Source organism: Aquarana catesbeiana, linkage group LG01 (genome assembly GCF_042186555.1).
Source record: "Aquarana catesbeiana isolate 2022-GZ linkage group LG01, ASM4218655v1, whole genome shotgun sequence".
In the NCBI taxonomy this organism is placed as follows: domain Eukaryota; kingdom Metazoa; phylum Chordata; class Amphibia; order Anura; family Ranidae; genus Aquarana; species Aquarana catesbeiana.
In genome coordinates, this window is record NC_133324.1 from 243841897 (window position 1) to 243864102 (window position 22206).

General features: G+C 42.3%; 2 protein-coding genes across 3 annotated transcripts in view; one reads left to right on the forward strand and one right to left on the reverse strand.

The window, feature by feature from the left end:
- The window catches only part of GTF2H3 (general transcription factor IIH subunit 3), a 35570-nt gene extending 35089 nt beyond the window's left edge, over positions 1-481 (reverse strand). The window contains exon 1 of one of the 2 annotated variants that reach the window (XM_073627035.1): positions 395-481. In XM_073627035.1, coding sequence (XP_073483136.1) covers positions 395-404 — 10 coding nt within the window. In that variant the 5' untranslated portion in view covers positions 405-481. The remainder of the gene's footprint in view (positions 1-394) is intronic. The other variant, XM_073627045.1, reaches the window with a different exon arrangement.
- On the forward strand, positions 416-21705 carry EIF2B1 (eukaryotic translation initiation factor 2B subunit alpha). The gene is made up of 9 exons (XM_073627058.1): positions 416-570; positions 4152-4253; positions 5559-5698; positions 6504-6620; positions 8254-8366; positions 9047-9115; positions 9199-9274; positions 10753-10878; positions 21421-21705. The coding sequence occupies exons 1-9, from the start codon at positions 558-560 to the stop codon at positions 21574-21576; spliced, it is 912 nt and encodes a 303-aa protein (XP_073483159.1). The 5' UTR covers positions 416-557; the 3' UTR covers positions 21577-21705.
- Positions 21706-22206: the final 501 nt, after the last annotated feature.

A 22206-nucleotide genomic window follows, 5' to 3' on the forward strand; every position in this document is an offset into this window, starting at 1 on the left:
ACGTTATAATCAGATTGTAAGACCTCTGTTAGATCTACCAACATGTACTTAGAGCCTGACTAGTTTAGGTATGTCCTCATATTACATCATTTGGGTCGATGTGAAGCTGATTGTGCAGACATTGTATGGTCAGATTGTAACATATGTGGGGTACCTTAGGGTTCAAAGGAAACTTGGTGGTAATGTGACATGACTGTGTCAGATAGCATCTAATGAGCAGTCCCTTCATGATTACATCATTAGCACCAGAGATATGCTGATCCTCCCATACTGTCAGTGTGTGTTCTCCTTACAGCAGACCCCCATATGTGTGTGCAATGTGTACGGGGCAGATATACCCCCACCCCGTTATTACTAACAAGTAGCAGAAACACTACACGATGATGACTCTCACCTGAAGCCATAATAAGTCACCACTGCCAAACAATAAGCATGGCATACTTCCGTCCCTCACTGATGACGTCAGAGGAAGCGGGGAGCCATGCTGCTGTTAACCCTTTCTAGTGTCGTGTGTCTGGTGCAGTGACAGCCTCCTCCGGGGAAAACACACAGCCGTCATGAACGAGAACGGTAAGGGGAGTGTTCTTGGGGGGAGAGACTCTTCCCTGTGCCCCACATCTTTCCTGCCTGGAGCTGGGGGGGACTCCACATTGTCTTTACACCTGAAGTGCAGCTTTCCAATACAGACTGATAGAATCACGGTGACAGGAGGCTTCATTCACAATTTATCTACGTCAGGGTGGTACCAGGATGTGTGATCGGAAGGGGGGGCTGACAGGACCTTGGAGATTACTGGACTTCTGTAAAGCATGGCAGAGAACATCCATACGCTACAAAGCAGATGATACAAACTGCACACACATTGGGGGGGGGGAGAGATAACCAATCAGCTTCTAGGTTTGAGCCCCAGTTCACGCTGTCATGTGACTTGAGAGTTCAAAGTCGCATGACAAGTCACTCACCGTTAAGGGCAATAGAACCACTCTAATCGGTTACGACTTAAGTCTCACCGACTTAGAAAACAGGTTCCTGCACTACTTATGGTGCGACTTCAACACGACTTACATTGACTTCCGTTAGACCCCTTTCACACTGGGGTGGTGCGGCCGTTAGCGGTAAAGCGCAGCTAGTTTTAGTGGCACTTTACAGCTGTTATAGCGGCGCTATTTGGCTGCTTTTAACCCCCGCTAGCAGCTGAAGAAAGGGTTAATAGCGCCCATGATGTGGTGCCGCCGAAGCGCTTTGCAGGCGCTTCAGCATCGCTGCCCATTTGTTTCAATGGGCAGGGCGTTTTAGGAGCGATGTATACACCACTCCCGCACTGCCCCAAAGCTGCTGCTTTTTCAGGCTTTTTTTCCCGTCCTGCAAGCGCAATGCCCCAGTGTGAAAGCACTCGGGCTTTCACACTGGGGTGGCTTGAGAGACGCTTTTCAGATGCTATTTTTATCGCTAAAACGCCTGAAAAGCACCCCAGTGTGAAAGGAGTCTTAAAGAAGTCGTATGCAAGAAGCGATGAAGTCGCGCAGGGATGTCGGAGTCAAAGTCGCGGCAGTGTGAACAAGGGTTCAGCCCCCGTTCACACTGAATGCATCTTTTTAAATTGTGCTACTTTGCTTGAAGTAGCACAGTTTCAAAGCTGCAGGTCAGTGCGACTTGCTTGACATGTGTGCGACTTTATGCACAGAAGTCTATGCAAGTCGCACCTGAAATCACAAAAAAAAGCACAGGAATCTGTTTTCAAGATGATGCGGCACCGCAAAGTCAGAGTTACACCGATTTGAACAGTTTCGTTTCTGACAATAGGGTGCAACTTGTCATGCGAGTTGCAAATGTCAAATCGCATGTCAAGTTGCAACGGTGTGAACATGGGCTTATTGTCAAAGCCTAATTGAACAAGCTAAAGTTAGAAGCTGATTGGCTTCTATGCACAGCTGCGCCAGATTCTGTTTGAGCCAATTTTAGTAAATCTCCCATGGACTCCTCACAGCAATGTCTCTGTGCCTCCAGCAGGGTAATGTGGCCGCATAGTATACACTCTATAGGACTGTATAACAGACTGGACAATTAACAATGAGCCCTGGTTCACACTGATGCAATGCAGGAATCGTACAAGATTTGCTGCATTTCCCATGTGTCCATGTGCCCTGCTGAGGGTGTCACTGTTAGGTTAATGACACCTGAAACAGCTTGCTAAACACAGTGCAATTGCCAGAATCACATCGCATGGGTGTTGCAATACGATTCAGATGAGGGAAAAAAAAAAGGGTCCTGCACCACTTGGGTGCAGATGCAATGTGATTTGATCCATAAAATGCATAGCTCAAATCGCACCGCACAGACATCGCATGTGATGTGCATGTGCACAGGAATGCGGTGCGAATCACATGTGGTGTCTGCAACACACAAGTGTGAACCCAGTCTGAATGTCAATCTTTAGAATCCCAGGTGTCTCCAAGCTGCAAATATCAATGTAGGTGACATTTTGGGCCCACACCAGGTGCAGAGTCACACTAAGGCCAGAGGCTCCATACAGACACTTCCTTCTCAGGGCAGCTGAGCTACCTCACCACCACCCCACCTGTCACACAGACAGCGCAGCGGCCGGGGGGTTTCAAAGCTGGGTGGGCAGAGTCTGATGGGGATTCAGAGACACTTTTTCCCCCATTAAAACTGCTGCCCTTGGAATTAACAGCAGGCAGTGGGTGGATCCATAGCCAATAGATAGCCTGCTATAGAATCTGTCAACTGCCTGCTGTCAATATAAGGAGAGAGCGGACCTGATGGTTGCTTGGAAGCTGTCAGCTGTGCGGAACTCCACCTGAAAGGGGAAGTTCCGCTTTAATTACTTCCCTGCCACATTTGGTATGCCCAGTGGGAATTCGGCTGTGAATCTGCAAGCTGTCACAGCCGGGTGCCCACAGTTGAGATGCCGAGGGAGAGGAGAAGGAGAGAAACAACGGCTCAGGTGAGCACAACCCTGGATCCTGGGACAGGTGAGTGTGTGTCTATTAAAAGTCAGCAGCTACAGTTTTTGTAGCTGACTTTTATTAAACACAAAAACGACTGGAGCTCTTCTTTAAACACTTTAGCCCCGGAAGAAGTTGCCCCCTTCCTGACCAGGCCATTTTTTGCGATACGGCACAGCGTTGCTTTAACTGACAATTGCGCAGTCATGCAATGTTGGATCCAAACAAAATTTATGTCCTTTTTTCCCCACAAATAGAGATTTCTTTTGGTGGTATTTGATTAACTCTGCAATATTTTGTACTTTTTGCTATAATAAATAGCCCCCAAAAAATTTCTTCATCAGTTTAGGCTGATATATATATTCTTCTACATATTTTTGATAAAAAAAAAAAAAATCGCAATAAAGCGTATATTGATTGGTTTGCGCAAAAGTTATAGCGTCTACAAAATAGGGGTATATTTATGGCATTTTCATTGTTTATTTCTTACTAGTAATCGCGGCGACCTGTGTTTTTTTTTTTTTTCTTTTTTTTTTGTTTGTATCAGGACTGCGACATTGCAGCAGACAGATCTGACACTTTTCACGTGTTTTTTGGCACCATTGACATTTATACAGCGATCAGAGCTAAAAATAGCCACTGATTACTGTATAAGTGTCACTGGCAGGGAAGGGGTTAACACTGGGGGGGATCAAGGGTTTAAGTGTGTTTTTTCTAACTGTGAGGGGATAGGACTGACTAGAGGAGAAGCCAGATCCTTGTTCCTACTTAGTAGGAACAGACGATCCGTCTCTACTCTCCTGACAACTGGGATTTGTGTGTTTACATGGTGGGTGCCCGGAGCGCACGTGTGCCTGCTAGATCCATTTAAAGAGCCGACGTACAGTGACGGCGAATCGAGCAGCCATGCCAGCCTGCCACAGTACGACTGTGGTGGCTGGTCGGCAAGTTGTTAAAGACATTGTTCACCTTTACCAAAAAAATTGCCTATGCAGGTAAGCGGCAGCTGTACAATGAATAAAAAACTGCACAGCTTTGACCAAAGGTGAATAATGCCCTTGCTATAGGTGTGGGCCGTTTACATACCACCTGAATCCTGACTGAAAAACTCCCAGAGGTCACATGTGATGTAAAAATATTTGTGTTTACATATATTAAATCTTAGATTTTTGTTATTCCTTACAGAAGTAATTGAGTATTTTAAATGTCAGCTACGTGAAGACCCTAATGTTGCAACTGCTGTGGCTGCAATCAGAACGTTGCTGGAGTTTCTGAAGAAAGATAAAGGTATGACTGTGTCCTGCAGAAAATTATCATTGTTCTTGTTTCATTCTAGAAGCGCTTATATATTTTTTTTAATCCAAAAGAGTTTTTATTAGTATTGTAATGGGTGTAAAGTAACAACATTATTAACAACATTATTGCTGACAAAGAGATGCACCTATGGTGTACATTTTCAGTCAAAGTAATGGGTAAGATAAAGGGGTTAATTTATCAAAGGCTGTTCACTTTGCAAGGAAACTGTACCCAAAGCTCAGTGAATGTGGTGAAATTTCAATTTGCAAAGAATACCCAATCACATGCAAGGAAAATTAAAAAAAAAAAAAAACAGCATTTTTTTTTCTTGCACATGATTGGATGATTCAGCAGAACTTCACCTCATTCACTAAGTTCTGGGGAAAATGTTCTTGCAAAGTGCAACTTCCCTTGCAAAGTGTGCAGCCTATAGTAAATCAACCCAACTGTCTCTACAATTTAGTATACACAGAAGGATAATGGTATTATAATTTGCCTAATCCAGATATAATAATATTGTAAATTCAGCCTCTTCCTTTTTGAATGCTGCAATTACTCCCAAATACATACTGATCCTCTTCAGTCTTTTTCATTCGGACCATGCCAAGCAAGGAAGCAGATCCGTTCTGGTGTAGTCAGTTTCAGGTTGGGTTCACACTGCTGTACGGAGGGGCTCACAGCAGGGGTCCGGTGCGTCCCAGTTTACCATTTCAGGTTCTATTTCGGTCCAAATTTTTGGCTGAATTCAGACCTGAAACGGACCAGAAGACGCACAGGACTCCTGTGCAATTCGCACCGGAGCCGCTCCAGAGATGTGTGAGCCAGCTCCATTGAGAGCCGATCACAATCTCCTGAAATGCAAATTAGATGTGGACAGACCCACATCCAATTCGCAAAAGCGTGAACCCAGCCTTGGTTCTCTTTGGAGATACAGCTGCCATGCGTCTGGCTCTGGAATGTTGCACTTTTGTTTACATTTCAACTTCACTATGTCTGGCTCTAGAATGTGTCTGGTGCATGGAACAGAGGCTATTGTTTACTTGGTGTCCAACACTAGGCAGGCTGCATGTTGGGACCAAGGGTCTATTCTAGAGTATAAATCTGAAAATGTTTCATACTGGGTATTGTGAGCTTTCAAACAAGGGGTAGACAACTAGAAATTATTACAGAGCAATTGTTTTACCAGTAATAATGTATCAAAATACATGTTTTTGTAAACAGTAATGACTGTAAACAAAAATTACATTAAATAGTTTACTTTTCACTATTTAACATTGGATGATATTCAACTTTTAGGTGAAACTATTCAAGGTCTGATTGATAGTCTGAAAAATGCAATCGAAACCCTCTCTAAAGCAGATTCATCTGTGGCGGTTTCTTCTGGAGGAGAACTCTTCTTGAGGTTTATCACTCTCACTTCTGAGCTGGAGCATTCAGTAAGTGTACACTGAACTTTGACTAATTGGCTTTGAAAGTTACTGCTCAAATAATTATATCCATTGACATCATAACTAGTTTGTAAAGCTTGTTTGCTGTGTGTAATTGGACGGAGTTAATAGGTTTTCTTCTCAACTTTGCTCTAACTTTTGGAGAAAGGTTAGATAAACTGGTGTGTTGAATGGAGATACACTGAAAGTTTCATGTTCTGCTAGTTGCTTGCTTCCCTCCCATCATGATTTATATCATACCAAAGTCATCAAAAGCTTGCTATAGGGGCACTTGTGTGTGCTCGCTCCCAAGCCCCCCACTCCCTCCTTACTGGCTGTGATTGCCAATGGCTCCTGCTGCTGTCTCTGAGCCAACGAAGAGAGAGATAGCCGAGAGAGCCTCTACTCTCATGCACATTGCTAGATCGAGATCGGCTCCAGTAAGTATAAGGGGGGGGGGGGTTATACTTTAATGCAAACAGAGCATTCATGCTGGGGATACTTTTTTTTAAATGTTCTCCCATCTGGGAGGCACTAGTGGACACTTGGTGCAGCTGATGGCTTTCGTTCCTAACTGTCACTGATTTCTCGGTCCTACATTAGGTACCAGTCACTGTGGTTCGTGATCAGATCATGTAATTACTATGTCAGCTTAAAACGGTACTTGCTAAAATGATATGATCATTTTACTTCTGTCTTCTATGTAAACCTTTTTGCAGTTTGTTTTAGCATTCCTTGTGTCATACAAATTTAATAGGCGGTAGACTGATACTATTTGCAAAAGTTAAATTATTATACCGTTTTCCTTCTTCAGACTTATGCTTTATGCAAAAAAATGATGAGTGAGCGTGGGGAACTCTTCCTAAAGAGAATCTCTCTATCCAGAGATAAAATCACCAAACTCTGCTGTCCATTTATAAAAGACGGAGCTGTAAGTACCATGACAGAGATGGAGTACATACTATTGTTAGTTTGTCTATATTTTGTAGGCATGACTTGCAAGATTCTACACAAAAAGTCTATTTTTTTTTTTTCTTAAATCTCACTTTCCTTAGAATATCCCCTGCAGCTATAACTGTTATGGGTATTTATATTTTATTAAAAATCAAAAGCAAAATGTATCTTTTCTTTCAAATTGACTAATTGTTTATTGAGGAATCACATTTATACCTTTTTAGTTATGTCACAGGCAATTTAGTATAAAAAGTATACATATATTCAAGTGCAGAGGCGATAAAGTAACTCATGTGCAAGATAAAATTGAGCATAAAAGTGTGGAATGGAGTATAAATTTTACACATACACTAGTGGAGTGACTCAGGGTATAATCCCGATATGTATAGTAAAGCGAAGGTATGGGAGGCTTTGGAACTTTAAATATGCCCTTAATGTCACTTATGTATGATTTAACAGAACATATAAATTAGTAAAAAACACAATTTTATTAAATACAGTTTAAAACCATATAGACATTAGATACATCACAAAGGCCTTCAACTCAGGTCTACATGTTTCTCAGATATACCTCTTCTTCAGGACCTGCAAAGGTATTTGTATGTTTAGAGAGCTTGTCCACAATCGTAAAAGGATAAGAGCAAGATGCAGAGGTATACGGGGAAGAGTCAATAGGTTTCCATGCCTGCCGGCCCATATATAGTGAATGCACCAAACAATAGTCCAAAAGTCCAAGCCTTATCATAGATGGATAGATTATGATAAGTGAGCTGGTGTGCAGTTATAGTCCAGAGTATTACATACTGTAGATGGAATGGGTAAGATAGGTAAACAAATCTGATGATAGATAGAAATAATTACATTTATACCCATCAGAGACCCCACCAGTTGATGGTCATCTTCGGTTGGACAAACAGCAGGTCAGACTCTGTCGGACAAACATGCTGGAAAACCAGCAGCCGACCGTTTGCCGATTTAGCACTCTCAGCCAATGGCAAAGAGCGCTGATTGGAGTGCTCTGGCAGGAGGGCTGTCCCCCTGTCAGAACACAACAGCTCAGCGGGGGAGATCACTGTACTAACTTTGGATGGTTAGTACAGTGGCTCCGACCGGAGCTGTCAGTTTTTGTTCATTCAACCCAATGGGTTGAATGATAAAAACTTGTAGTGTGTACTAGGCATTAGGGCCTATTCTCACTTGTGCGATTTGTCATGCGACTTTGACATGACAATTCGTAGCCTATTGTTTGCAATTGCACCTGTTCAGATCATTGTGCCTGCACTACTTTGGTGTGATTATTTATTTTTTTTTATTTTTTTATGCTACTTTGGTCCAGAGAATGTAAAATCGGAACAAAGTGGCACCAAAAGTCCCATCAAAGTCGCACTGGAAATTGTGTTGCTTTGGAGACGCGCTAATTTGAATGGAGCCTTATTATTGTTTTGTGTTAGACAACTGGTCAGCAACAGGCTTGCACTATGATTAGTTAGCAGGTTGTTTTGGTACTCTGCCTCTACAAAAATGCACAGATTTAAATTTGGATACTGTTGATAGGTGACACTTATAGAATTTGCAGAATATATATAATTTTAATGCTGTTAATTTTCTAGAAAATTCTGACCCATGCATACTCCAGGGTGGTCCTTAAGGTTTTGGAAGAAGCTGCTGCTGCCAACAAACGCTTCAGTGTTTATGTCACAGAATCGCAGCCAGACCTCTCGGGGTAATTTATGTTTTATTTCTAATGATCGTCTTCTTAACAACAACTTCTACAATAAACCTTGATGACAGATGAGAAAACATTTTGGTCGGATTTACATCATGTGTTGAGATAACGTGATGTAAATGGCGCATTTCCACAATGCATGTTGACACATAGATCTATGAGCGTTGCACTGCCTTTGATTTTGAATGGTACACCAATGCACATAGACAGTGTGATCACTATGGATATCTGTTGGCACTATACTAACTTCTTTCCTCCAAACAAGACCGTGCGGTTTATTTACTAAGGGCAAATCCACTGTGCACTTGGAAGTGCAGTCGCTGTAGATCTGATGGGAAGATCTGAAATGAGGGGAAGCTCTGCTAATTTCTGTCATCCAATCATGTGCAAGCAAAAATGCTGTTTTTTTTTTTTTTTATTTTCCTTGCATGTTCCCCTCAGATCTACAGCAACTGCACTTCCTTCCTTGTAGTGCACAGTAGATTTGCCTTTAGTAGATAAACCCCAGGGGCAATAAACTCGGAACCTAACATGTTTGGTACTTATCTATTGCAAGAAGAAGCATGTATTTTATATCTCTGTAAAAAGAACCCATATTTCTACATTCAGCCAACTACCCCTGGAATCCTACATACGTTTTAATATACTTTTTACTGATCAAACTTTTCCTCTTACAGGAGACTGATGGCAGATGCCCTTCATAATATTAATGTCCCAGTCACAGTGATTCTGGATTCTGCAGTTGGGTAAGTTTGGGACAGATCATAGATACAAATCTTTATAAACTGACACTCCTGATTTGATCACTTACATACTATGTTTTTGCCAGTTACATCATGGAAAAGGTAGACCTGGTGATTGTAGGAGCTGAAGGAGTCGTGGAGAGCGGAGGAATTATTAATAAGGTAAAAATAATTAGTAGAACTTTGTCACACATTTCACATTTTATGAAGTGTTAACTTTAAAGTAGAACTAAACTCTCTTAATTAGTATTAACTATTTTTAAACCTTATGCTACTAGCTTTAGTAAATATAGGAAGGTGTAATATATAGTTACTTGTTTTAAACCCTTTTTGTTTTTTTTTACATTTCATCAAGTAGAACTCTAGGCAAAACCTTTTTTTTATTTTGGATAGAGGAAAAGAGGGTTATAACCCCTGTCAGATTTATTTTGCCATCCGTGTCTTATTGCAGAGATTTCTCTTCACTTCCTGTCCCATGGAAACTGAAAGTGAGTGAAAATCCCTGCAAATTAAGGGAAATCCTTGGGGACCCCCTAGGTCACTAGAACTAGAGTCCCCATTGGAAGATTACCTCTATTACTTTTCTGGGGACAACCCAAAATTTGAGATTTTCTTTTACTTTTACTTTCACTTTCAATGATAATGGTAAGCAGGACAAATAGAGAGGGTAAATCTCCTTACTGGGGGCACAAACCGCAATTAAAACTGTCAAGTATTCTACTCCCGCTGCACTCTATTTACAACTAAAAGTAGTTTTGCCTTTAGGTATACTTTAAGTTGGTTCTACGATATGTATACTACTTTTTTGATACTATTCTGAAAATTCTATTTTTTTAATCATTGTCACATGCCTGTGCCTTTTTAAAGTCCCACCCTTAGGGGAAAACTGTATTTCTTCTTACAATATTTGCAAATTGCAGCTTTGCTCTCAGCAGAAATTGCAGAGATGCACCACATTTTTCACGCTCCAGTTTTAGTAAATCTCCCCATAATGTAATAAGCAGACCCACTCATTTAGCCATCATTCCGCAAGTGTGCTGACAAACTGTATCTCTGTATCTACAGAACATAAGCATATGAGGAGGTGTGGTAGTGTTTGAAAAGTATTATAATGTATATAGTTGACATGGAGGCATTGTTGTTGGGTTTTTTTTTGGGGGGGGGGTTCTTCAATAAACATGGACTGTCTTGTATTTGTGTAAAGTCTTTGAAGGGAAGTACATCTTCTTCCCTCATTGTAACTTTAAAGCCCAATTGAGGCTTCATCAAATATTACTATAATTACTGCATAAACAGTATTACTTAAGGGCTCGGTTTTACTTTTAACATTTCCATTGTTTGCAGCAAGGGTGAAAATAGAGTCAGATACACTCCTTGAACAGCACTTTTTATTGGAGCACTGGGCAGTGGGTGTGTTGAGACCCAGACCACAGTGCTTTGTGTTAAGCAGTGCTCAGACTCTCTATAATGCTGCCAGCACCAGGGTATTTCAACCCTTTTCTGCAACAAATATGACTGATAAAAAAGAAGAAACTTCACTCGGGCTTTGAACTTACAGAATGCTATATTTTATGTTTTGCTGTCTGCATTACTTTGTAGCTGACAAAATATGTTCTATTATTAATATATTTATAATACAGATTGGTACAAATCAGCTGGCAGTGTGTGCAAAAGCTCAGAATAAACCATTCTATGTGGTAGCCGAAAGCTTCAAGTTTGTACGTCTTTTTCCACTAAATCAGAGAGATGTTCCAGACAAATTTAAGGTAAGAGGAATTTTGACAAAAAAAAAAAAAAAAATTACAAATCTTAAATATTTGTTGGCAAAAAAATAGAGCACCTAAAAATAAGCAAACAGAGATATCTATATATGTTCTGTTACAGATTAGACTGCTATAGATGATGATAATCAATAATAAAACTTAAAAAAAAAAAAAATATGCTGTAAATTATGCAAAGATTCTACAAAAAAAAAAAAGAATTAATAAAACGTCAAAAACATCATGTGCCCACACTCCATATAATGTGAATAATTATACCAACCCCTGTCTTTCAATGCATGCTCAAACCATATATAAATGCTAGTTGGCATTCCCATGTAAAAACAAAGGTGTTACAATAACCCAAAAACACTGGAAGAGATGTGTGGGGGGGGGGGGGGGAGTTCTGTGTAGTGTGCATTCTGAAAAAATAAAGTAATCACTTGAAATCATTTTCAGACAGAATGCATCTAGAAGTCAAGTATGTGAAGAGAGTTGAAAATTCACTGCTCTTGTGTAACTGACAGTCTACACAGCAATCACTCCCCTCTGATAAATGGGGCACCACAACCTGCAGGGAAGCAGTCTGCCAGATATATAATAGATTAAATAGTATTCCAGAACGTCAGACTTTTACGCCCTTCCAGTATCTATCTATATGGCTCTGTTTACACTGCCGCAACTTGGGATCTGACTTTTGAGACCCCAAGTCACGTGACATGTGAAATCCCATTTTAGTCAACTAAAGCTGTCCTAATTAGGACTACTGATGTCACTCCGACTTTAGAAAAGGTTCCTGTATTACTTCAAGGCGACTTCTAGCCAACTCGTGCCCATAGACTTTAATGGAAGTCGCCTCCAAGTCGGATCCTCATCTTAGTTGGTTTTGGTTAATTCATTGCACAAAACACTCCATTGTAATGCAGAATAAAAATGCAGGTGAACAAATGCAGTAATGGCACAAATTCAATATTCCATAAGTTAACTCTTCACTACAAGGAGTGTGGAGGATATGTGTACACCTATGCATTCCTTTGTTGAGCATGCTTCAGTCCCCTTCACTGCATTTTGAGGAATATGGGGTTTTGCAGTACTGAAGAAGGCATGAAAATGCTCAGTGAAGCAAACGGCAACTCCTAAGCTAGTGTTGGCTCCAAGGGACACATTCAGCTTCATGTGAGCACAAGGGACACCTTTCAAATTTGGAACGTGACTTTAGGGTCCTTTCAGAGACTTAACTGGTGCATAAGACATTTTGCTATGATATGCATATGAAACACTTTGCTTGGTAATGCAGATTATATCATTAATGCTGCCAAGGAGATACCATGTGAAATTTTTTTCCAGAAACATGCTGGGCATATTGAGCATTTTTGTAAGGACTAGGAAAAGTCTTCTGGAAACCAGCTGAGCACGTTGCCATGGTCCTAAGGAGCATGAGAAACATGCTTGTGTAATTGGGCACCTTACCAGGGACAAAATTAGATGTTCTATGTGGGAATCTCTGCCATGGACATGCTGAGCACGAGGGATACTATGTAAGGGATATGCTGAGCACATTAGGCTCCCCACAAGGAATAAAATAAGCATAGAATATATATTGCCATGGACATTCTAAGTAGAAGGGACATTTAAATCACACTTTTTTAAAATAACATGTCATACTTACCTACTCTGTGCAGTAAGTTTGCAGATTTTACACAGAGCAGCCCTGATCCTCTTCTCAGGCCCCCAGCTGGCGCTCCTGGCTCCTCCCCCTAATCAGTGCCCCCAATAGCACCAGTGCATGCTTGCTCCTGAGCCCTGCTCTATACATCCATAAGACACATAGAGCTGCAGCTTGGCCTGCCCCCTGCTCTCTTCTCATTGGTTCACCTGCTGTGATTGACAGCAGTGGGGAGCCAATGGCTCCCGCTAATATCTCAGCCAATGAGAAGAGGGAACAGCTCTCGCCACATCTCTGCATTGAGAGGGGGCTCAAGTGAGTATGGGGGGGGGGTGCTGTGGGGTAAAAAAAAAACAAACCTTCAGCCTTTACAACCACTTTATGCACATAAACCACTTGCCGACTGCCTCACGCAGATATACTGCGCAGAATGGCACGGGCAGGCAAAATCACGTACCTGGTACGTGATTGCCTTCCCGCGGGCGGGGGGTCCGATCGGACCCCCCAAACCCCCCCCCCCTCCCCTGTGCCAGAGGCGGTCGGCTCGAGTTCGCGGGCGATGAGAGGTGAGGGGGAGGCCATCCATTGTTGGCCACCCCCTCCCGATCGCTCCCGGCGAATGAAAATGCTTCCTCTCCCTCTGTAATGTAAACAGAGGGAGAGGAAGTGATGTCATCCCTCCTCGAGCCGGTCTTTTTCGTTCCGGCGCCGAGGAGAGAAGACATCAAGTAAGTGCACAACACTACACGTTCAGTAGAACACGCCAGGCACACTTTTCACCCCCCGATCACCCCCCTGTATCCCCTGTCACACTGACACCAATAGCAGTGTTTTTTTTTTTTTTTTTTTTGCATTGGTGTCAGTTATAAGTGTTAGGGCACTTAGGTTAGCCCCCTTTAAGTCTGGGGTACCCCCCTTTAGGTCTAGGGTAACCCCCTAACCCCCCCTAATAAAGGTTAACCCCTTGATCACCCCCCCGTCGCCAGTGTCGCTAAGCGATCGTTTTTCTGATCGCTGTATTAGTGACACAGGTGACGCTAGTTAGGGAGGTGAGTATATAGGTTCGCTGTCAGTGTTTTATAGCGACAGGGACCCCCATATACTACCCTGTTTCCCCTAAAATAAGACCTAGCGTGACTGTCAGTGATAGCTGCAATATAAGCCCTACTCCCCAAATAAGCCCTAGTTAAAGTCCTTGTAGGTCTTATTTTCAGGGTAGGGCTTATTTTCGGAGAAACAGGGTAGGGCTTATTTGGGGGGTAGGGCTTATATTGCAGCCATCACTGACAATCACGCTAGGTCTTATTTTCGGGGAAACAGGGTACCTACTAAAGATTTTATCCCCCTGATTGCCCCCTAGTTAACCTTTTCACCAGCGATCACCGTATAAGTGTTACGGATGACGCTGGTTAGTTAGTTTGTTTTTTATAGTTTATTATAGTTTTAGGGCACCCGCCATTTATTACCTTATAAAGGTTTAACCCCCTAATTGCCCGGCGGTGATATAAGTTACGTTTTTAGGATCAGATAAGGTCTGCGTCGCCCCAGGCAGCGTCAGGTTAGCGCCAGTACCGCTAACACCCAACATACGCAACATACACCTCCCTTAGTGCTATAGAATCTGAACGGATCAATATCTGATCCGATCAGATCTATACTGCCCAGCAGTTTAGGGTTCCCAAAAACGCAGTGTTAGCGGGATCAGCCCAGATACCTGCTAGCACCTGCGTTTTGCTCCTGGGCCCAGCCCACCCAAGTGCAGTATCGATCGATCACTGACACTTACAAAACACTAAGCACACATAACTGCAGCGTTCGCAGAGTCAGGCCTGATCCCTGCGATCGCTAACAGTTTTTTGGTAGCGTTTTGAATCAGTCGCTAACAGTCAGGAGCTTTTTTGCCTGTGAGTCTCACTAGTGTACCCCTAAATTTAGAGCCCAAAATGGCAAATCGAAGGTACACTAGTGAAGAGGCCTACACGTTTTTGAGCATGACAGATAGTGAAGAGGAAGTCACTCATCTGTCAGATTCAGGCTCAGAATACGATCCTGTAGACAACAGCGGCTCCATGACAGATAGCTCTGACGACGGAGTTGTGGTCCCTGCGTCAGGCATACCAGACCCCGAACTACTTCTGTCCTTGAAATGCAAGAACCGCAGGGCTCTCGTATGGAGCAGAGAAGTACTAGTGCCTCTATTCCTTCTGGTGAACTGGCAAGCACCAGCGGCCTAGTACACCCTGGTCGTACATCCAGCACTGCAGTAACACTTGGTGACGTGGCGAATCCCATAAGTGCAGTTCAAGCTGGCAAGCACAAGTAGTGTCCCGCTGCCACCAAGAAGACGAACACAGGCCCGTCGTGCCCATAGTACCCTTCCTGCTGCATTCGCCAATCCGAATTGGGTACCCACCACTTCTGCAGCACCCGTACTTTCCCCATTCACTGGCCAACCCAGAATTCAGGTGGAAACAGTTGATTTTATGCCACTGGATTTTTATTCGCTGTTTTTCACCGAAGATCTCTTTCTTTAGATCTATTGTGGACCAAAGCAATTTGTACGCTGGTCAACACATCGCCACTATTCCCCAGTCCTCCCTTGCCAGAGATTGGAAACCAATTACGGTTTCCGAATTTAAGCGCTTTGTGGGCCTTTCCCTCAACATGGGCATAAATAAAAAGAGTGAGTTGCAGTCATATTGGTCCACTGACCCAATTTACCATATGCCTGTGTTCTCTGCCTTCATGGTCAGGGCACGATACGAGCAGATTTTGCGGTTCATGCACTTCAATGACAATGAACTCTGTCATCCTTGTGGAGACCCTGGATACGATCGGCTCTACAAAATTCGGCCCCTCGTAAACCACTTCAACCAACGTTTTGCAGACTTGTTTACCCCCCATCAAGTTGTCTGCGTTGATGAGTCCCTGATTAAGTTTTCTGGCCGCTTGTCATTCAAACAGTACCTTCCCAGCAAGCGTGCCAGATACGGGGTCAAGATGTATAAGCTCTGTGACAGGGCCACGGGCTATACATGTAATTTTATGGTTTACGAGGGCAAAGATAGTCACTTAGAGCCGACAAACTGCCCTGACTACATAGGAAGCGCTGGCAAGATAGTGTGGGACTTGGTGTCACCCTTATTCGGAAAGGGGTACCACTTGTACGTGGACAATTATTACATGAGCGTGCCACTTTTTAGCCACCTTTTTGATCATCAGATTGGAGCATGTGGCACCGTGCGACCTAATCGCCGGGGCTTTCCCCAGCAGCTTGTAGATTCCCGTCTTAGGCTGGGGGAGAGAGCCTGCTTGAAGTGTAATAACTTGCTCGCTCTGAAGTGGAGGGACAATAAGAATGTTTTCGTTCTTACCACCCTTCATGCAGACACGACGGTCCAAATTCCTACGGCGACTGGTGTTGTGGAGAAACCCCTCTGTGTCCACGAATATAACCTTAATATGGGAGGGGTGGACCTCAACGACCAGTTGTTGGCGCCATACCTAGTTGCCCGTAAAGCCAGACGCTGCTACAAAAAAGTGTCTGTTTATTTATTTCAATTGGCTTTGCTGAATGCTTATGTGCTATACAGAGCTTCAGGATGGACTGGATCCTTCCTTAAATTTCAGGAAGAGATCGTCAGAGCCCTTCTGTTTCCAGATGGTGCTCCACCTCACCATCCCCAACCAAATGCAGTAAGCCGGCTGCATGAGAGGCATTTTCAATATGTCCTCCCGAGTACCCCTACCCAACGAGCCCCCCCCAAAAAGATGTCGTGTCTGCAGCAAGCGCGGATTTAGGCGTGACACCCGGTATTATTGTCCCTTCTGTCCTGACAATCCTGGTCTTTGCATTGGTGAATGTTTTGAACGCTACCATACACTAGTTGAGTATTAGCGTAGGGTACAGCACTGCACAGACTAGGACACACTTTCACAGGGTCTCCTAAGATGCCATCACATTTTGAGAGACCCAAACCTGGTACCAGTTAAAGTTAAAGTTACAAAAAAAGTGTAAAAAAAAAAACAAAACAAAAAAAAGTAAAAAAAAAGAAAACACAAAAAAATATATAAAAACCAAAAACCAAAAATAGTTGTCGTTTTATTGTTCTCTCTCTATTATTCTGCATTCTATACTGCAATGTTTTATTGTTATGTTTTTATCATGTTTGCTTTATAGGTATGCAATTTTTTTATACTTTGTTTTTTTATTGTTAACCACTTTTTTGTTTTCAGGTACGCCATTCAGCTGCAGAGCGGATTTATTTATCTTGACAGCAACAGCGTTTGCTCCCACGATACATAAAGCCGTGACTCCAGCGCTGTCGGAGGTGATTTCACCACCACAGTTACATACTTCAGCATATATGCTGAAGCGCGGGGGCAGCAGTGGGTGGAGGAGCAATTTGCTCCTGCCTTTTGCAGGAGGATGCCCCCATGCTTCGGCATATATATATTTTAGGTAGGCACAGGTTGCGTTAAATGTTTTATTTTTTACTATGTTTTTTTTTTTTGTATTTGCTTTGCAGGCATGGTAAGTATTACTGTTATACTGTAATGTTTTTTTGTTAACCATCATTTGCTTAGCAGGTACGCCATTCAGTTGCAGCGCGGATTTATTTATCTTGACAGCAACAGCGTTTGCTCCCACGATACATAAAGCCGTGACTCCAGCGCTGTTGTAGGTGATTTCACCACCACAGTTACATACTTCAGCATATATGCCGAAGCGTGGGGGCAGCAGTGGGCGGAGGAGCGATTTGCTCCTAACTTTTGCGGGAGGATGCCCCCATGCTTCGGCATATATATACAGTGCATGTATGCCCATCATTAGAAGTGGGTGGATGAAGGGAGGTATTCTAATGGTGGGCATACCCACCGATCAATATCTTTTTTTCGTTCAGCCCACAGGCTGCATGAAAAAAAAGTTTACAATATATGCCCAACAAGGACCAGCAACGTACTGGTATGTTGCTGGACTTTGAGTGGTTATACCAGAATGATGCCTGCAGGTTTAGGTATCATCTTGGTATCATTCTTTTCAGCCAGCGGTCGGCTTTCATGTAAAAGCAATCTTAGCTGCTAATTAGCCTCTAGACTGCTTTTACAAGCAGTGGGAGAGAATGCCCCCCCCCCGTCTTCCATGTTTTTCTCTGGCTCTCCTGTCCCAACAGGGAACCTGAGAATGCAGCCGGTGATTCGGCCAGCTGACCATAGAGCTGATCAGAGACCAGAATGGCTCCAAACATCTGTATGGCCTAAGAAACCGGAAGCTACGAGCATTTCATGACTTAGATTTCGCCAGATGTAAACAGCGCAATTGGGAAAGCATTTTATCACACCGATCTTGGTGTGGTCAGATGCTTTGAGGGCAGAGGAGAGATCTAGGGTCTAATAGACCCCAATTTTTTCAAAAAAGAGTACCTGTCACTACCTATTGCTATCATAGGGGATATTTACATTCCCTGAGATAACAATAAAAATGATTTAAAAAAAATAAAAATGAACAGTTTAAAAATAAGATAAAAAATAATAAAGAAAAAAAAAAAAAAAAAAAAAAAAAGCACCCCTGTCCCCCCTGCTCTCGCGCAAAGGTGAACGCAAGCGTCGGTCTGGCATCAATTGCAATTGCACCATGCATGTGAGGTATCACCGCGAAGGTCAGATCGAGGGCAGTAATTTTAGCAGTAGACCTCCTCTGTAAATCTAAAGTGGTAACCTGTAAAGGCTTTTAAAAATGTATTTAGTTTGTCGCCACTGCATGTTTGTGCGCAATTTTAAAGCATGTCATGTTTGGTATCCATGTACTCGGCCTAAGATCATCTTTTTTATTTCATCAAACATTTGGGCAATATAGTGTGTTTTAGTGCATTAAAATTGTGTGTTTTTTCCCCAAAAAATGCGTTTGAAAAATCGCTGCGCAAATACTGTGTGGAAAAAAAAAATGAAACACCCACCATTTTAATCTGTAGGGCATTTGCTTTAAAAAAATATATAATGTTTGGGGGTTCAAAGTAATTTTATTGCAAAAAAAAATAATTTTTTCATGTAAACAAAGTGTCAGAAAGGGCTTTGTCTTCAAGTGGTTAGAAGAGTGGGTGATGTGTGACATAAGCTTCTAAATGTTGTGCATAAAATGCCAGGACAGTTCAAACCCCCCCCCCCCCCCCCAAATGACCCAATTTTGGAAAGTAGACACCCCAAGCTATTTGCTGAGAGGCATGTCGAGTCCATGGAATATTTTATATTGTGACACAAGTTGCGGGAAAAAGACAAATTTTATATATATATATATATATATATATATATATATATATATATATATATATATATATATATATATTTTTTTTTTTTTTTGCACAAAGTTGTCACTAAATGATATATTGCTCAAACATGCCATGGGAATATGTGAAATTACACCTCAATATAAATTCTGTTGCTTCTCCTGAGTACGGGGATACCACATGTGTGAGACTTTTTGGGAGCCTAGCCGCATACGGGACCCCGAAAACCAAGCACCGCCTTCAGGCTTTCTAAGGGCGTAAATTTTTTATTTCACTCTTCACTGCCTATAACCGTTTCGGAGGCCATAGAATGCCCAGATGGCACCCCCCCCCCCCCCAAAATGACCCCCAAAGCTATTTGCTGAGAGGTATAGTGAGTATTTTGCAGACCTCACTTTTTGTCACAAACTTTTGAAAATTGAAAAAAGAAAAAAAAAAAAATTTTTCTTGTCTTTCTTCATTTTCAAAAACAAATGAGAGCTGCAAAATACTCACCATGCCTCTCAGCAAATAGCTTGGGGTGTCTACTTTCCAAAATGGGGTCATTTTGGGGGGTTTTGTGCTATCTTGGCATTTTATGGCCTTCGAAACTGTGATAGGTAGTGAGGAGTGAAATCAAAAATTTACGCCCTTAGAAATCCTGCAGGCGGTGATTGGATTTCGGGGCCCCGTATGAAGCTAGGCTCCCAAAAAGTGCCACACATGTGGTATCCCCGTACTCAGGAGAAGCAGCAGAATGTATTTTGGGGTGTAATTCCACATATGCCCATGGCATATTTGAGCAATATATCATTTAGTGACAACTTTGTGCAAAAAAAAAAAAAATTGTCACTTTTCCGCAACTTGTGTCAAAATATAAAATATTCCATGGACTCAACATGCCTCTCAGCAAATAGCTTGGGGTGTCTACTTTCCAAAATGAGGTCATTTGGAGGGGGGGGGGGGGGGGGGGTTGTGCCATCTTGGCATTTTATGGCCTGCAAAACTGTGATAGGTAGTGAGGAGTGAAATCAAAAATTTACGCCCTTAGAAATCCTGAAGGCAGTGCTTGGTTTTCGGGGGCCCCGTACGCGGCTAGGCTCCCAAAAAGTCCTAAACATGTGGGATCCCCGTACTCAGGAGAAGCAGCAGAATGTATTTTGGGGTGTAATTCCACATATGCCCATGGCATGTTTGAGCAATATATCATTTAGTAACAACTTTGTGCAAAAAAAAAAAAAAAGTGTCACATTCCCGCAACTTGTGTCAAAAAATAAAATCTTCCATGGACTCAACATGCCTCTCAGCAAATAGCTTGGGGTGTCTACTTTCCAAAATGGGGTAATTTGGGGGGTTTTGTGCCATCTGGGCATTTTATGGCCTTCAAAACTGTAATAGGTAGTGAGGAGTGAAATCAAAAATTTACGCCCTTAGAAATCCTGGAGGCAGTGATTGGTTTTCGGGGCCCCGTACGCCGCTAGGCTCCCAAAAAGTCCCACACATGTGGTATCCCCGTACTCAGGAGAAGCAGCTGAATGTATTTTGGGGTGCAATTCCACATATGCCCATGGCCTGTGCAAGCAATATATCATTTAGTGGCAACTTTTTGTAAATTTTTTTTTTTTTTTTTGTCATTATTCAATAACTTGGGACAAAAAAAATAAATATTCAATGGGCTCAACATGCCTCTCAGCAATTTTCTTGGGGTATCTACTTTCCAAAATGGGGTAATTTGGGGGGGTTTTATACTGCCCTGCCATTTTAGTACCTCAAGAAATGACATAGGCAGTCATTAACTAAAAGCTGTGTAAATTCCAGAAAATGTACCCTAGTTTGTAGACGCTATAACTTTTGCGCAAACCAATAAATATACGCTTATTGACATTTTTTTAACCAAAGACATGTGGCCGAATACATTTTGGCCTAAATGTATGACTAAAATTGAGTTTATTGGATTTTCTTTATAACAAAAAGTAGAAAATATCATTTTTTTTTTTCAAAATTTTCGGTCTTTTTCCGTTTCGTTCCGTTCCGGCAGAGGTGATAAAATACCATCAAAAGAAAGCTCTATTTGTGAGAAGAAAAGGACGCAAATTTCGTTTGGGTACAGCATTGCATGACCGCGCAATTAGCAGTTAAAGCGACGCAGTGCCAAATTGTAAAAAGTGCTCTGGTCAGGAAGGGGGTAAATCCTTCCGGGGCTGAAGTGGTTAAGCACTCTACTGGGGACATCATCCACTGATAAGGGCACACTAAACATATTGGATATTCTGCTACAGACATTATAAGCACAGGGGAAACTGCTGGGAAATGCTGAATATGGAAGATTCACTGCCATGGACATGCTAAACACATTATGCATTAATTTAGGGAAATGCTGACCACATTGGAAATTCTGTCTGGGGTATCTGAGCACATGCAATTCTCTTCTAAACACATGCTGAATACATGGATTTCTCTGGTAGATGGGGGTGCTTGTGATATGACCTGACATGTCCTCTGTGCTTTAATATAAAAAGTTTTTGCTTATTTCTTGGTATAGGCCTTAAAATCGGAAAAGAAACTGTAATTTTAGGATGACAACATATAAAAATCTACCATGTTATGTTTTTTTTGTAGTACAAAGCAGACACGCAGCAGCAGAAAAAGGACCTTATGAAAGAGCACCCATGGATAGACTATACCTCCCCTTCCCTAATTACACTGCTCTTCACAGACCTGGGAGTCCTGACTCCATCTGCAATCAGCGATGAACTCATTAAACTATACTTATAATATTTTAATAAACATTTATAATAATGAACAGAAGTTTGTGTTTTAAAAGATCTATATATATATATATTATGGATATCCATGCAGATCTGTGCAGATTGTCAAGAAATAAAGTTGACCTCCAAGCAATTAGCCAAGTACAATTGAAATATGTGGAATGTGAATGCTTTTACCTGCTGAAGGTTTTGTTATCCTGTTTACCTAGTTTTATAATCCAGGCATCCTTATCAGGGAGTACAGCCTGGGCCTGGATTTCTCAACAAATTACAATACCGCCAAGTCTAGAACCTGTCCTAGGTTGTGAGGTGTACTGCCCATAGATGGGTTAAAGTGGTTGTATACCTATTTTTAAAACTTTTACCTACAGGTAAGCCTATAATAAGGCTTACTTGTAGGTAAAAAAAATATCTCCTAAACCTATACGGTTTAGGAGATATTCCCCTCGCAATGAGCCGCTGACTGCAGTGGCGCATGCGCACAGGGGATTTTCCGCTGAAAGCCCAGCAAACTCCGGACCTTGCCGGAAAGAAGTCTCCCGCGCGCATGCGCGGGAGTGACGACATCGCGGCTCCGGCCACTCACAGCACCGGAGCCGTGATACCCGGAAGACACGCCGAGGGGAAATGTCAGCTC

Bases quoted from the DNA above. Each gene is read 5' to 3' on its own strand.
- EIF2B1 (XM_073627058.1), top strand. The intron at 8,367-9,046 runs GTAATTTATGTT...TTCCTCTTACAG, and splicing joins TCGCAGCCAGACCTCTCGGG to GAGACTGATGGCAGATGCCC. The intron at 9,275-10,752 runs GTAAAAATAATT...TTTATAATACAG, and splicing joins GCGGAGGAATTATTAATAAG to ATTGGTACAAATCAGCTGGC.